At 41.9% G+C, this 17204-nt stretch overlaps 1 protein-coding gene across 6 annotated transcripts in view; it reads right to left on the reverse strand.

Annotated features, from left to right (window-relative positions):
- CORIN (corin, serine peptidase) overlaps positions 1–16971 on the reverse strand; it is a 289036-nt gene extending 272065 nt beyond the window's left edge. For 2 of the 6 annotated variants that reach the window (XM_064366854.1, XM_012441078.3), the window contains exons 1-2: positions 16792–16969; positions 16471–16634 (exon numbers count right to left, since the gene is read on the reverse strand). In XM_064366854.1, the coding sequence (XP_064222924.1) occupies positions 16471–16533 (63 nt within the window). In that variant the 5' untranslated portion in view covers positions 16534–16634; positions 16792–16969. Of the gene's footprint in view, positions 1–15953; positions 15981–16470; positions 16684–16791 lie in introns of those variants that run through there. The other 4 variants (XR_010338930.1, XM_064366846.1, XM_064366840.1 and 1 more) reach the window with 4 other exon arrangements.
- Between the last annotated feature and the right edge of the window lie 233 nt (positions 16972–17204).

The raw sequence follows: 17204 nt of genomic DNA on the forward strand, positions 1-17204 counted from the left end.
TGGGATTATGTGAAAAGACTTAATCTACGCTTGATAGGTGTACTGGAAGATGATGGGGAGAATGAATGCAAGCTGGAAAACACTCTTCAGGATATTACCCAGGAAAACTTCCCCAACCTAGCAAGGCAGGCCAACATTCAAATCCAGGAAATGCAGAGAACACCACAATAATACTCCTCTAGAAGAACAACCCCAAGGCACATAATCATTAGATTCACCAGGGTTGAAACGAAGGAAAAAATGCTAAGGGCAGCCAGAGAGAAAGGTCAGGTTACCCACAAAGGGAAGCCCATCAGACTCACAGCAGATCTTTTGGCAGAAACCCTATAGGCCAGAAGAGAGTAGGGGCCAATATTCAACATCCTTAAAGAAAAGAACTTTCAACCCAGAATTTCATATCTAGCCAAGCTAAGCTTCATAAGTCAAGGAGAAATAAAATCTTTTACAGACAAGTAATTGCTGAGAGACTTCGTCACTACCAGACCTGCCCTACAAGTGCTCCTGAAGGAAGCACTAAACACAGAAAGGAAAAACCAGTTCCAGCCACTGCAAAAAAGAACCAAATGGTAAAGACCAACAATGCAATGAAGAAATTACACCAACCAAAGGGCAAAACAACCAACCAGTAACAAAATGGCAGGATCAAATTCACACATAGCAATATTAACATTAAATGTAAACGGACTAAATGCCCCAATAAAAAGACACAGACTGGCAAATTGGATAAAAAGACAAGAACCATAGGTGTGCTGTATTCAGGAGACCCATCTCCCATGCAAAGACACACATAACTCAAAATAAAGGGAAGGAAGAAGATTTACCAAGCAAATGGAGAGCAAAAAAAGCAGGAGTGGCAATCCTAATCTCTGATAAAATGGACTTTAAACCAAAAAAAAAATTAAAAGAGACAAAGAAGGGCATTACAAAATGGTAAAAGGATCAAAACAACAAGAAGAGCTAACTATTCTAAATATATATGCACCCAATACAGGAGCACCAAGATACAGAAAGGAAGTCCTTAATGACCTAAAAAGAGACATAAACTCCTGCACAATAATCGTGGGAGACTTTAACACTCCACTGTCAATATTAGACAGATCAACGAGATAGAAAATCAACAAGGAAATCGAGGACTTGAACACAGATCTGGACCAAGCAAACTTAATAGACATTTACATAACTCTCAAGGGCAAATCCACAGAATATACATCCTTCTCAGCACCACATCACACTTACTCTAAAATCAACCACATCATTGGAAGTAAATTACTCCTCAGCAAATGCAAAAGAATGGAAATCATAACAGTCTCTCAGACCACAGTGCAATCAAATTAGAACTCAGGATCAAGAAACTAACTCAGAACTGCACAACTTCATGGAAACTGAAAACTGACTCCTGAATATCAACGGGATGAACAATGAAATGAAGGCAGAAATAAAGATGTTCTTTGAAACCAACGAGAATGAAGACGTAATGTACCAGAATCTCTGGGACACATTTAAAGCAGTGTCTAGAAGGAAATTCATGCAATAAATGCCCATATGAAGAGCAAGGAAAGATCTAAAATTGACACCTTATCATCAAAATTGAAAGAGTTAGAGGAGCAAGATCAAAAAAACTCAAAAGCTAGCAGAAGACAAGAAATAACTAAGATCAGAGCAGAACTCAAGGAGATAGAGACACAAAAAACCCTTCAAAAAATCAGCAAATCCAGGAGCTGGTTTTTTGAAAAGATCAACAAAATAGACCACTAGCCAGACTAATAAAAGAAAAGAGAGAAGAATCAAATAGATGCAATTAAAAAATGATAAAGGGGACATCACCACCAATTCCACAGAAATACAAACTACCATCAGAGATTGCTACAAACAACTCTATGCACACAAACCAGTAAACCTGGAAGAAATGGATAAATTCCTGGACATGTGCACCCTCCCAAGACTAAACTGGGAAGAAGTTGAAACCCTGAATAGACCAATAACAAGGGCTGAAGTTGAGGCAGCAATTAATAGCCTACCAACCAAAAAAAGTCAAGGTCCAGATGGGTTTACAGCTGAATTCTACCAGACGTACAAAAAGAAGATGGTACCATTCTTTCTGAAACCATTCCAAACAATACAAAAAGAGAGAATCCTCCCCAACTCATTTTATGAGACCAACATCATCCTCATACCAAAACCTGGCAGAGACTCAACAAAAAAAGAAAACTTCAGGCCAATCCCATGATGAACATAGATGCAAAAATCTTCAATAAAATACTGGCAAACTGAATGCAACAGCAAATCAAAAAGCTTATCCATCATGATCAAGTAGGCTTCATCCTAGAGATGCAAGGCTGGTTCACAAGTCTATAAACATAATCCACCACATAAACAGAATCAAAGACAAAAACCACATGATTATCTCAACAGATGCAGAGAAGGCCTTCCACAAAATTCAACAGCCCTTTATGCTAAAAACTCTCAATAAATTAGATATTGATGGAATGTATGTCAAAATAATAAAAGCTATTTATGCCAAACCCACAGCCAATATCATACTGAACTGGCAAAAACTGGAAACATTCCCTTTGAAATCTGGCACTAGACAAGGATGCCCTCTCTCACCACTCCTATTCAACATAGTATTAGAAGTTCTAGCCAGAGCAATCAGGCAAGAAAAAAGAAATAAAGTGTATTCAATTAGGAAAGGAGGAAGTCAAATTGTCTTTATTTGCATACAACATAACTGTATATTTAGAAGATTCCATCATCTCAGCCCAAAATCTCCTGAAACTGATAAGCAACTTCAGCAAAGTCTCAGGATATAAAATCAATGTGCAGAAATCACGAGCATTCCTATACACCAATAACAGACTAACAGAGAGACAAATCAAAAGCGAACTCACATTCACAATTGCTACAAAGAGAATAAAATACCTAGGAATACAACTAACAAAGGATGTAAAGGACCTCTTCAAGGAGAACTACAAACCACTGCTCAAGGAAATAAGAGAGAATACAAACAGATGGAAAAACATTCCCTGCTCATGGTTGGGAAGAATCAATATCGTGAAAATGGCCATACTCCCCACAGTAATTTATAGATTCAATGCTATCCCCATTAAACTACCAATGACCTTCTTCACAGAACTGGAAAAAAACCACTTCAAACATCATATGGAACCAAAAGAGAGCCCACATAGCCAAACCAATCCTAAGCAAAAAGAACAAAGCTGGAGGCATCACACTGCCTGACTTCAAACTATACTACAAGGCCACAGTAATCAAAACAGCATGGGACTGGTATCAAAACAGAGACATAGACCAATGGAACAGAACAGAGGCCTCAGAAGCAACACCACACATCTACAATCATCTAATCTTTGACAAACCCGATGAAAACAAGCAATGGGGAAAGGATTCCCCGTTTAATAAATGATGTTGGGAAAACTGTCTAGCAATATGCAGAAAGCAGAATGAACCCCTTCCTGACACCTTACACTAAAATTAACTCCAGATGAATTAAATATCTAAACATAAGACCTAACACCATCAAAACCCTAGAAGAAAACCTAGGCAAAACCATTCAGGACATAGGCATAGGCAAGGACTTCATGACTAAAACACAAAAAGCATTGGCAACAAAAACCAAAATGGACTAATGAGACCTAATTAAACTCCAGAGCTTCTGTACAGCAAAAGAAACAATCATTAGAGTGAACCGGCAACCAAGATAATGGGAAAAAAATTTTGCAATCTACCCATCTGACAAAGGGCTAATATGCAGAATCTACAAAGAACTAAAACAGATTTACAAGAAAAAACCAAACCCATCCAAAAGTGGGCAAAGGACATGAACAGACACTTTTCAAAAGAAGACATATATAAGGCCAACAAATATGAAAAAATGCTCATCATCACTGGTCATTAGAGAAATATAAATCAAAACCACATTGAGATACCATCTCACACCAGTTAGAATGGTGATCGTTAAAAAATCTGGAGACAACAGATGCTGGAGAGGATGTGGAGAAACAGGAATACTTTTACACTGTTGGTGGGAGTGTAAATTAGTTCAACCATTGTGGAAGACAGTGAGGTGATTCCTCAAGGACCTAGAAATAGGAATACCATTCAATCCAGCAATCCCATTACTGGGTATATATCCAAAGGATTATAAATCGTTCTGTTATAAAGATACATGTACATGTATGTTCACTGTGACACTGTTTACAATAATAAACAAAGACTTGGAATCAACCCAAATGTCCATCAACTATAGACTGGATAAAGAAAATGTGGCACAGATACACCACAGAATACTATGCAGCCATAAAAAACGATGAGTTCGTGTCCTTCATTGGGACATGGATGAATCTGGAAACCATCATTCTCAGCAAACTGACACAAGAACAGAAAACCAAACACTGCATGTTCTCACTCATAGACGGATGTTGAACAGTGAGAACACGTGGACACAGGGAGGGAAGCATCACACACTGCAGTCATCTGGGGGGGCTAGGGGAGGGACAGCAGGGAGTGGGGAGGGTGGGGAGGGGTAACATGGGGAGAAATACCAGATATAGGTGATAGGGGCATGAAGGTGGCAAACCACCTTGCCCTGTATGTACCTATGCAACAATCCTTCATGATCTGCACATGTACCCCAGACCCTAAAGTACAATTTTTTAAAAAAAGAGTGCCAATAACTTTTTCAAACCATTGCTTTTTTTTTTTTTTTTTTTTTTTTGGAGGTGGAGTCTCACTCTGTCACCGAGGCTGGAGTGCAGTGGCGTGATCTTGGCTCACTGCAACTTCCAAGCTCAAGTGATTCTCCCGCCTCAGCCTCTCAACTAGCTGGGATTACAGGTGCCCACCACCATGCCTGGCCAATTTTTATATTTTTAGTAGAAACAAGGTTTCACCATGTTGTCTAGGCTGGTCTTGAACTCCTGACCTCAGGCAATCCGCCAGCCTCAGCCTCCCAAAGTGCTGGCATTACGGTATGAGCCACTGTGCCCGGCCAACCATTGTTTTTTTTTCTGCTGCACACTATACCCTAATATGAAAACCTCCCTCCTCTGTTCGTCCTTAAGGGCTTAAGGGTGGTGATAAGACACCAAGAAATTTTTTGCCATCAAAGGCAGCAGCTGAGTCAGGGAAAGAAATAGACCCCAGCGCTAAGGATGGCAGTAATGCACGAAAACCCTAGGAATGATTGCAAATGCTTACCCCAGCGCAAGCTGAGATGAAGCCAACTGTGATTGTCTAAGACTTTGCAACCAGGGCAACACCTTCACAAAACAGGCTTAGAAATGATGTTAATATTTGTGCATCAGTTATGTAGTAATTTCCTCTTGCTGCTATAACAAATTACCACACACTTAGTGGTTTAAAGCAATGCAAATTTATTCTCTTACAATTCTGGAGGTCAGAAGTCTGAAATCACGTTCACTGGTCAAGGTGTTATCAGGGCTACTTCCTTCTGAAAGTTCCGAGGGGAGAATCTGTGCTTTTCCAGCTTATAGTGGCTGCCTCTATTCCTTGGCTTGTGGCTCCTTCCTGCATCTTCAAAGCACATTCCTCCTTCCATCTCTACATCCATCATCACTAATTGTCACATGTGACTCTGACCCTTCTGCCTCTCTAAGGGCATTGTGATCACATCAGGACCTCCCAGATAATCCAAGATAATCTCCCCATCTCAAAATCCTTAACTTAATTACATTTGCAAAGTCCCTTTTAACACGTAAAATAACATTCACAGGTCTCAGGGATTAGGATGTGGGTTTATCAAGGGGGTTACTATTCAGAACATCTCATTCCATATAGCCCTGTCCTCTCCAATACCATAGACACTAGCTACATGTCATCACTGAGCACCTGCAGTGTAGCTCATTTGAATTGAGAAATGCTGTAAGGGTAGTGAAATTTAAAGACTTGTTATGAAAAAAAGAAGGTAAGTAATTTTTATATTGATTACATATTAAAATGATAAAATCTTGAATATATTGAGATAAATAAGCTATCTTATTAAGATTGAATCCATCTGTTTCTTTTTGCTTTTTCAAGTGCAGCTACAATTTTAAGTTGCATCTATGGCTAACATATTTCTACTGGAGTAGTACTACTAAAGACCATAAAGGAAGCAGGACCGTAAAGGTAAACAAATTTACCTTTCAGTTGTTTCATTTTTGCCTTACTTATCCTCATAAGAGAGCTCAGACTTTGGAAGCAACATTTCTTTTTTCTCTAGAGAGAGCCACTAAATTCCTGCAAATCAGATTTCAATTCAAGGGGGATGTTTTATTAGAGATTCGCACAACTAGATAAGAGTAACAAAAAAAATACATTTATTTAGCGGCATGCATTCTAGTATTTTCATTAATACATTCTTTCATTAAGTCTTCACTACAGCCTTGTAAGAGATGTATTATTCCCACTTTTCGGAGAAGAAAATGGAGCCTAAGGGAAATTAACTTGCTGGAGAAGCACCCAGTCAGCAAGTGATAAGCTAGAACTTGAGCCCTCATCTACGCCCCTCTGCACCTAAGGCTGCCTGGCTGATTTCCTTGCTTGAGTTTAATGGTTTAATCAGGCTCACTCTACTTCCTGAGTGGTTTTGCTTTCAACCCTCTAAATTTCAGAGATCCCAGAATTTTCCCTTTCTACCTTAAAGTTCCAGTCCTTTGCTATTCTGAGCATATTTTATTATGTTTCTTAAAAATTATTTCTTCATTTTGAATGCATAGGGGCATATTTCTTACCTAGTAATTTAAGGAAACAGATTTTTCTCCTGTGCACACTTCCTCAGCATCCAGAGGCACACCTGGCGCCCAACTTTATCCTGAGCCATCTGGTAGAAGAGCCCTGATACCAATGACTGTGTCTCCCCGTTCTGTTCACCACCCATAGCTGCATACGTAGGTAGGATGATAGGATCTGACCTACAGCCAGAATAGATACCCTCAGAGAAACCAGGGCTATGGTGATTTAAACTGCCTCCCAGTTTGCCTCTGATCGGTCTTTTGGGGTTGAATAGGCAATTTTTCACTTTGGCAAAGGGCGACGGTAAGAAGAATTAGCGAATGCCCACTAAGAGGGAAGCGGACACTAAGATTATCTAGGATGCCCCTTACCCAGGCAGCACTCCTATGGTATAATCAAAAATATCTATTTAGTTTTCCCCCCCAGTTCCTGACACAGGACTCCTTAAATCCCTTGGAATATCCTGAGTGATACGAGTGATAAGAGCACCTTTTGTTCTAACAAGGTGATTCTTGGATTCTTGACAACTCCTATTTAGCTTCAGGATAGGGGCTGGTCTCCAGAAAGACTAAGTTTTGATTAGAAGTCTAAAGCTTTCAGCCCTACTCCCCATTCTCCTGGGAAAAGAGAGGGCTAGTCATTGAATTAATAACCACATACTCATGCCTGTGTAATGAAAGAAATCTCCACAAAAACCCCTAAGTGTCAGGGCTTAGAGATTGTGAATTGGTGAACACATCTATATGGTGGGAGGTGGCGCACTCCAATTCCATGGGGACAGAAGCTCCTGCATGCTCTAAGGGCGCTGTGATCACATCAGGACCTTCCAGATAATCCAAGATAATCTCCCCACCTCAAAATCCTTAATTTAATTATATTTGCAAAGTCCCTTTTGACAGTTTTTTATATATAAAATAACATTCACAGGTCTCAGGGATTACGATGTGGGTTTATTCTAGGGGGGTCATTATTCAGACCATCCCACTGCATATAGCCCTGTACTCCCTCATACCCTAGACACTAGCAACATAGTGTTATTGAGCACCTGCAATGTAGCTCATTTGAACTGAGAAATGCTGTAAGGGGAGTGAAATGTAAAGACTTGTTATAAAAAAAAAGAAGGTAAAAGATTTTGTTAATAATTTTTATGTTGATTACATATTAAAATTATAAAATCTTGGACATATTGAGTTAAAGAAGCTATCTTATTAAGTTTAAATTCATCTGTTTCTTTTTGCTTTTTCGAGTGAAGCTACTAGACAATGTTAAATTACATCTGTGGCTAACATTATATTTCTACTGGGGTAGGACCCCTCTGGACCTTACCCTATGCACCTCTTCATCTGGCTGTTCATATGTAACCTTCATCACAAACAAGTGGATGTGAGTTAAGTGTCTTCCTGAATTCTTTGAGGCATTAGGTAAAATTATTGAACCTGGAGAGGGAGTTATGGGAACCCCTGATTCATGGCCAGTCAGTCAGAAGTGCAGGCAGCCCAGAACTTGCAACTGTCATCTAACGTGGGAGCAGTCTTGTGGGATCTGATGCTAACTTCGGGTAGATAGTGTCAGAATTGAGTTGAATTGTTGGACACGCAGTTGGTGTCAGAGAGTTGGAGCAGTGCTGTTAGGATACCATGCATCTGGTGTCAGGAAGGAAAAAACACACCAGCTCGTCAACTGTCAGAAAGGGAAGAGAGAAAGAATAAAGTAAAATGGGCCAGTGTCCTGCTCATTTCCTGCTGCCACGTAAACATTACAGCCTTCAGATCGAAAAAGACACTGAAAGAGTGAATAGTCCAACTACCTCATTTACACAAGTACACCGGGATCTAAAAGGTTAACTGACTTCTGTAAAATCTTACAGCAACCTAGTATCAACTTCGTATTAAACTCCCCTTTCTGATTGTGCTTGCCTTGGACAAAACCATTTTAAAGGATGACAGATAAATAGCAAATAAAACAAGGTAGCTTTGATTTTCGAACCACACTACAGAGGAGTGGCATCTTGCTCCCAAAATGAGGCTCTAAAATAGACACGTGAAGATGAAAATTGTGTACTGTCAAACCAATCCCTGAAAAGGCTTAAGAGAGTGTCACACTGGGGTCCAATGTAACTTCCGTCAATAAATCCCACATGGTACTTTTTTTTTCAGAGCTAGAACAGGCTCATCAGTTGAGGACCAGATTAATTAATTGGCTTGAGGTTAGAGAATAAAATGGTACAGATCTTTAAACCCAGGAACACATGTAGAACTGCAAGAAGAATACACGTAAAAGGCACCAGAGTTCTGAAACTAATGGCAGATTCCTTTCTCTCATCTTTTGCTCTTACTCCAGGACAACGAGTACAATGACTCATCTTAACTAAACATTCTTCTCTTCTCCCTGCACTCCTGGTTTAGGGTTTATTGCTTAGTTAGAAATTAAGCTTCACAAGTGCATGGATCTTTGTTTTGTTCACTGATGTCTCCTGTTGAGTAAGGGGAGGAATGTATTCTTTTTGTCTAGGCTGTGTAGTTGAATTCTCATACGTTAAAGCTATTTAGATCTAGCTTATGGCTTTCCTTTCTTGGAAAGTTGTGGTGCTGTAGCCAGAAAAATTCAAACAGAACTATTCATAAAAAGATTTTTCACCATTCAGGAGGTTCTTGGAGTCCCAGATTAAGATCTCCTGGTACTGTCAATCTTTATCTATGACACTTCAGCAGCAGGACACTTTCATGGCCTCTGAGAGACTGACATCTACTTTCATAGCTGCATAAGGCCTTTAAAATTCCCCCCAAGTGCTGGAAACAAAAGGTACTCTTCAAGTGCTGTCAACCTAAAGGTTAACAGGGGTTGAAGGGACCCTAGGCTAAGGAAGCACATGCTGGAGACACCAAAATGGTCTTTGCAACCCGCCCCTGTGTTTTCTGCCCTGCTCCTAAGCCAGCCTGTTGGCTGACTGGCCCTTCTTCACAGATGTCATCTTGAGCCTCTTACAGAGTTTCAGCACTGATATTAAATGACAAGATGGATCACCTACAGGACCACCTTGGATCCCCAACCAGCCTGACCAAGCATTGACACTGCATTTGTCACCACTAGCTCTGATGGTTTGGACATGTAGAGATGTATTGCAGGAAAATATGCAAACAGTTGCTGTAAGGTGAGCTGACTGGGGCAACTGCCAGCAGGCAGAGGGGAAGGCATAATTCACGGGCACCCTTCAGCAGAGCTCAGAGCAGACCAAATGTCACTGCAGAAGGCTCAAGAATGAGGCAGACAGACAAGCCAGTGCTCCAGGATGACTGTGGCTCTTTATGAGTGAAGAGAAAGGGTAGAGACTGAAGACAGAGCTGTGAACAGTGACGGGCGTGGGGAAGAACAGCTGATTTAACGGTCACAAGGTGAGTCATCCCATGAGTTCCACATCCAGGTAGAATGCGCTTATTAGCTAAATGTAATCTCCCAACTTGCATGATGATTGTCTGTCCATGAGAATAATAAACATTACAGACTGTGCTTGCTCTAAAGCAGATTTAGCAAAGCCTCAGGAACAGAATATACTTCATGGGGTAAGAAATCCAGGTAGGGAAAGGACTGACCTATCTATGCATCTGCAATAGGTTGAATAGTGTCCCCAAAATTTATGTCTACCAAAACCTCAAAATATGCCCTTCCTTTGGATATAAGGTCTTTGCAGTTGTAGATAGGATGAGATCATGCTGGATTAGGGTGAAGCCTAAATCCAATATGACTGATATGACTGATGTTTTTATAATAAGAGAACACACTGACACACACAAGGAAGGCCATGGAAGTAAAACATATAGTTTGTCGAATGGAGATGAGTTCAGGAAGGGGTCCTAGAGAGTGAGGTGGAATATGAGTTTTTAAGCCTGATTAAAAACTAATCAGGACACTTGGCGGATTTTCCCCCAAACATTGAACTTAGTATTGTGCTACTTTCATTCTTGTAAAAAGTGGTACAACATGTAGAAGTGCATATGGAGAGAGCAGAGCCTCCTTCTGTGTATCAGTTTCTGCTCTAAAACCAGGAAAAATCATCAGCTGTAAAGCTAATAGGGAGGGAAAAGAACAATATATAAGCAAAATCATCAAGGCTGAAGGGGAGAACTCAGAGGATTACGTGACTAATACTCACTTGTCAGTGATTTATACATGAATCTAGCCATTTACCATTCAACAAATATCTGAGCCATGTAAGAGACCTCAACAAAACAGAAGTGATTCTGCTATAGAAAACCACTTCTTAAAAGAAAAAGAAGCAAACAAAGGTGCTTTACAGGAAAACTTCTCCCTCTATTGCCCAGGCTAGAGTGCAGTGGTGTGATCTTGGCTCACTGCAGCCTCCGCCTCCCGGGTGCAAGTGATTCTCTTGCCTCAGACTCCCGAGGAGCTGGGACTACAGGCAGGCATCACCATGCTAGGGTAATATTTTTGCATTTTTAGTAGAGACAGGGTTTTGCCATGATGGCCAGGCTAGTCTTGAACTCCTGACCTCAGTTGATCCATCTGCGTGAGCCTCCCAAAGTACTGGGATTACAGGCATGAGCCACCACACCTGCTAGGAAAACTTTTATGATCCTAAAATTTTCTTATATCATCACTCAAGCAAAAGAAAGCTCTAGAACTGCCTGAGAGAACAACCTGCAGTGAAGGAGATCATGTATCTATGCTGCCCAATACAGTTGCCACCAGCTTTATAAAATAACTGAGCACTTAAAATGTGCCCAAGGAGACTGAAGAAATACATTTTTAATTTGATTTAATGTTGATTAAATTTAAACAACCACAACTGGTTCGCAGCTACTCCACCGCATAGCATGGCTCTGGAGTCACAGAAAGCTGCCAGTGGAAAAATTCTTGAGATACTCCTCCTGAGTCTGAGATGAGACTGGTTCCTCAAGTTAAAAACAGATTAGAAAATAAATCACCAAAGCAATTATGAACAACAAAAAAAAGACAAATTAGAGGTATCATACCTCCTGACTTCAAAATATCTTACAAAGCTACACAAATCAAAACAGTATGGTCCTGGTATGAAAACAGCCATATGGCCTATGAAACAGAAGAGAGAGGCCAGAAATAAACCCATACATACATGGTTAACAAGGGTGCCAAGTATATACAATTGGGGAAAGATATGTCTTCAACAAATGGTACTGGGAAAACGGGTTATCCATATGCAAGAGAATAAAATTGGACCTTTATCTCATATCATGCACAAAAATCAAGTCAAAATGGATTAGAGACTTAAGCATAAGACCTGAAACCATAAAATTCCTAAAAGAAAACATAAGGGAAAATCTTGACATTGTTCTTGGCAATAATTTCTTGAATATGACACCAAAAGTTCAGGCAGAAAAGAAAAAGCAATAATAACTAAATGGGATTACACTAAACTAAAAAGCTTCTGCATAGCAAAGGATTTGATCAACAAGATGAAAAGGCAACTATAAAGTGGGAGAAAACATTTGCAAATCTTATATCTGATAAAGGATTAATATCCAACATATATAAGGAAATACTTCAGTTCAGTAGCCAAAAAGCTAATAACCTGATTTTAAAATGGGCAAAATACTTGAATAGACATTTTACCAAAGAAGACATACAAACGACCAGTAAGTATATGAAAAGATGCTCAACATTACTAATCATCAGAGAACTACAAATCAAAACCACAAAGAGATTTCACGTCTTTGCCACCATTGAGATGTTAGGATGGCTATTATCAAAAAACAAAAGATAACAAGTGTTGGATGCCAAGAAAATGAACCCCTTGTATATGGTTCATGGGAAAGTAAATTGGGGCAATCATTATGGGAAACAGTATCGAAGTTCCTCAAAAAAATTAAAAATAGAACTATCATATCATCCAGCATATGGTATCAACATACAGTATAGAACTACCCTATGATCCCATTTCTAGATATGAAACCAAGGGATTTGAAATTGCGATCCCAAAAAGACATCTGCATTCCCATGGGTATTGCAGCATTATTCACTCAGATATATATTTCCTCAATTGTAAAACACTTAAGCAGCCTAATGCCCATTGATGGATGAATGGATAAAGAAAAATGGGGTATATATACACTGTATGTATATATGCACAGCGGAATATTACTCAGCCTTAACAAAGAAAGAAATCCTACCATTTCTAACAACAGAGATAAACCTAGAGGACACTTTGCTAAATGAAATAAGCCAGCCACAGAAGGACAAATACTACATGATCCCACTTAAATAAGGAATCTTAAAATAGTCAAACTCATAGAAGCAGAGAGTAGAATGGTGGTTTGCCTACTACACAGCATGGCTTCTGTAGTTAACAATAGTATATTCTATATTTAAAAATTTGCTAAAAGGGTAGATCTTATGTTAAATGTCCTTACAACAAAATAATAATAACAATAATAAAGATGGCAGAAGGGAACTCGTGAAGATGATGGATAGATTTATGACATTAATTGTGGTGATGGTTATATAGATACATACTTATTTCCAAACATTATTTACATTAAATATGTACAGGTTTTTGTTTGCCAAAACTTCAACAAAGTAGTTTAAAAAAAAAAAAAAAACATTAGGGAACCTTCATTGGAATATAACACTATTACATAAAGTACTTTCAGTACAGATTCCATAATCCACAGTGTCCTTACCAGTGGTCAGTAGTGTAATCTCCATTTTCTGACCAAGGAAACTGAGCCCAGCAAGAAGATAATTTCACTTGCCCAGAGCCTTGCAGTTTTTAAGGGACAGAGTCAGAGGTCTGACACCAAAGCTCTTACTCTTCCCACCAAGGCAGGCCATCTACAGCACCTTTACTCTTAAGGTGTCTACCATTTCCACCCTCTCTGAACAGACCTAAAACAAAAAAGTGTCTGTGTGTGTGTGTTTGTGTGAATGTGTAGACTCTGAGGAACAGGTAAGTCTGGGAATCCCTTGAGTATTCAGTGTGACCCTTGTATGTTTAGCTAGCCAGTATCGGGTCAGTACCCTTTAGCCAGTCAGCCTCATTTCCCATTTGGTGCAGCAAAGTGGAATGTCAAGAATAGTTACAGGACTAACAGGATGCATGAATGCATACTTGTTGATTAACTTATTAGGTAGAAGTAGCAGGTCAAACAAACCTTCCCCCTCAGATACACTCAGGAACATTTCTCTGTTACAGCTCTCCTGGTCCTCAGAGAGCTCCTATTACCCCAGCAGTGTAGACACTCAGAAGCCCTAAGACCACAAGTCTTTGTGTTGAAAAAAGCTAGAAGAGCAGAAAAGAGGAAAAATAAGGAAAGGAGTACCTCACTAACAGCATGGAGATTTGTAAGTACAGGCTTTGGAAAGTGACTATGCTAACTCTCTGGAGTTCCTGGGCCATTCAGCTTCTCTTCTAACTACCTGTCTGCCCCCAACAGTGGTGAGGGGGTCAGCTGAGGGGCTGGCCAGGCAATAGAGCTAGCAAATGCTGAAATCCACATGAAGCTATGGTGGAAAATGTGACTCTCCCAAAAGGAAACCACAACTGGTGGTGGAATGCAAGATGCGGAAGCACTGATGCCTGCCTTCTATGTGCTGCTATTGCGATTTCTGCAGTATTATGAAGGTTTCTAAAGGAATGAGTTTTGCATCTTTTAAAAAACAGTCTCCCTAAACCTGAATATGTATGTACTTGATAAGGTTAATAGAGCAATTCTCGGTTTGTCGCTTTAACCCACTGGAAGGTTAACAGAGGCTTTCATCATTGGTCCTGTAAGCCTACCCTGAAAGGAACTTTCTGGAAAGAGTCCCCTCCCCTTAAAAAAGGGCTTATAGAATCTTGAGGTTTTGAGGTTGATGTGATTCCACACCCAGAAAACCCTAAAAATAGTTCATCCTATTGAAATTCTTGGTGTCCTGGAAAGCATTCTGGTATGCTTCGGAAAACCTGACTGGTCAGCCAAGCGCAGATGTGAGTCTATGCAGACGTCTCCTCTAACCTCTCAAACCCCAGGAACCTCTTCTAGCCTCTCAAGTCCCAGGATCTGAGGACCAATTTTTAGCACAGTCTCACACAACAAAATTATTTGGCACCTAATAACAGAAACAAGCTAGCGAATGTTTTGACTGTGACAAAAAAAAAAAAAAAAAAATGGTTTAACAACTTTTTATAAATGCATTGTTTCTTCTCATTGCCTCAGGGTTATGCCAAAATTAATGTTTTGTGGTATCTTTAATTTCAAAACTATCTGCTTAAATGTGTCCTTGGACAATAATCACCAGAAATTATGACTTCACCCCCTTTCTGGTAGTGGTCTGATGTTCGTTTGCAGAGTTTTGCTTCCATCAATAAGTTACTTTAAATAAAAAATTAAAAAAAAAACTAGAAGCCACAGTTGTGCATATGTCAGTCGTCGAAGGTTTGTACAGGAGTCAGTCTTTGCAGCACATCGTTCTCAGAAGTTTCCCGCTGGAGGAAAGCTCCACTTTATGAATTACTGAAACAAGTTCCCTGGGAATGCCCAGCCCCGCGGCTTCCTTGCTGAGTTCATAGAGCTCCCAGGGCTGGGTCCCAGGAACGGGAAGCCGTGCAAAAAGTGCCTACATCGCCATCCACTGGCCCAGAGCAGGTAGCACCGGGAGTCGGGCGCCCGCCACCGGAGCCGGGGAAGTAAGTCCCAGTAAGATCCCACAAGACAACACCTCCCTTCCGCCCGCACAGCCCGCCCTCTGCCTGCAGCGAGCGTCACCGGTCGGTCCCCGTTTCGGAGAAGCTGGGACCCTGGTGGTAGCAAGCGGATTCCGGGGCCCTAATGACACCGAAGGAGAGGGGCAGCCGCAAATTAGACCCGCTTTTTGGGGACTCAGGCCAGTGGGGACTGTCCGTGGTACTCTTCCCTTTCTTTCTCCTCCTGAACGAGAGGCAACGCTGTCCCTTTCCGAGACTGAATCGGAGCCAGCCAAACCCTACAGCGCAGAGCCTGCGCCCCCCGGCGGCCAGCTCTCCTGTGCCTAGGCAGGTACATGCCGGAGAAAGTTTGTACGCAGGGACCTACGAGTTCCCAGCACTCTGCAAGAGGGCCAGTTCTGGGGTGCCAGCACTTAGGAAGGGCGAGTGATCCCCAGGCACCAACTGGGGGCCAGAGTACCAATCGCGAGCCGGGACTGTGGAGGGACCGAGACCTAGGCGCGGGCAGCTGGGGAAAGGGGCTTACTTCTGGGCCAGGCAAGGCTGCTGCGCAGTCTTTCCAGCCACCGGGCGCCCGCGACGCTGGCGCGGAGAGGAAGCCGTAGATCCCGGAGAGGCCGGCTCCGACAGCTCCATCTGCAGCCTCCGCTGCTGCCAGTGCGCAGCCAAGTCCACTAGATGCGTGGAGGGCTCCGTGCAGAGGAGGGTCTCTGCAGGAAAGGTGGCATCGCCCCCCGCGTGGAGACCGGGGTCTCTGGATCGAGCCGACTCGAACGCTGAAGGAAACCCTGCCCATGACCCTGGGAGGGTCTCGGACGGCTGGCGACCTGGGTGGAGGTCGGGACCAGGGCTGTGCCCCTGGGAACTGGGTGCAGGGCGCTGAGCGCGGGACTGTCAGAGCCGGAGCTCACCGACGGCAGGGGAAGGAGGTGGCATCGGGCAGAGGAAAGGACGGGGGCGGGAGGGGCTGGCCCTGAATTCACTGGGACTAAGAAGAGGCCATCAGACCTGGCTGCGGTAGGACAGCGAATCTTGGATCTTACCGGCTTTGGGGACCCGGCTGTGCGGTAGCGCTCTTCCGGAGCGAGGGCAGGGGACTGTTTCATGGAGAACAAGTCTTGCTTATTCCTCTGTCCACTCTTATCCTGGTCGCTTTTCTCTCCTCTACGTGTCCCCCGGGGAGGCGCTACGGATGCCTTTCTCCAAGCTCAGGAGAGAGAGAGAGAGACACTGAACTTCAAGGGCCGGGGGCCCCATATTTTGTCTGCTGTACAGATCCCACCCGCGGACCACACCCTCCCTTCACTCCCGTCTCTGGGTCCCACCCATAATAACCCTTAATGACAGATCCTCCATGTCCTCACCTCTTTGCTTTCAAAGAAGTTAATTCTTCAGGGGCATATGGAAAGCCAGTTTCTGCTGGTCTCCTCCAAAAACTTACACTCCACGAGGGCAACAGAAAAGGACAGGACCGATTCAGTTTAAGTTGTGGAAGAGTGATTGGGAGCAAAAGAGTTACTTTTCTCCAAATTTTCCGTATCACATCCTAGAACATTTTCTTTTAACCAGAATGTAGCCAATAAAAATCAAAATTAACTGCAGGCACTAGCAATTAAAGACCAAGTTTATCTCAAAAAAGGTTTAATGTTTAAAGGGTGAGCGTTATTTGCATCAGGCATGTGGAAACTTGCCTTCTGTTAGGTATGCTGAAGAAACTGCTTTTGCCAGACTGCCTGAGTCTTTGCTGAGGCTGCAGAGACAAGGGAGAACCCCACCC

The sequence above is a fragment of the Aotus nancymaae genome, unplaced genomic scaffold, assembly GCF_030222135.1.
Source record: "Aotus nancymaae isolate 86718 unplaced genomic scaffold, 86718_ANA_hifiasm-v0.15.2.pri h1tg000006l, whole genome shotgun sequence".
NCBI classification, from domain to species: Eukaryota; Metazoa; Chordata; class Mammalia; order Primates; family Aotidae; genus Aotus; species Aotus nancymaae.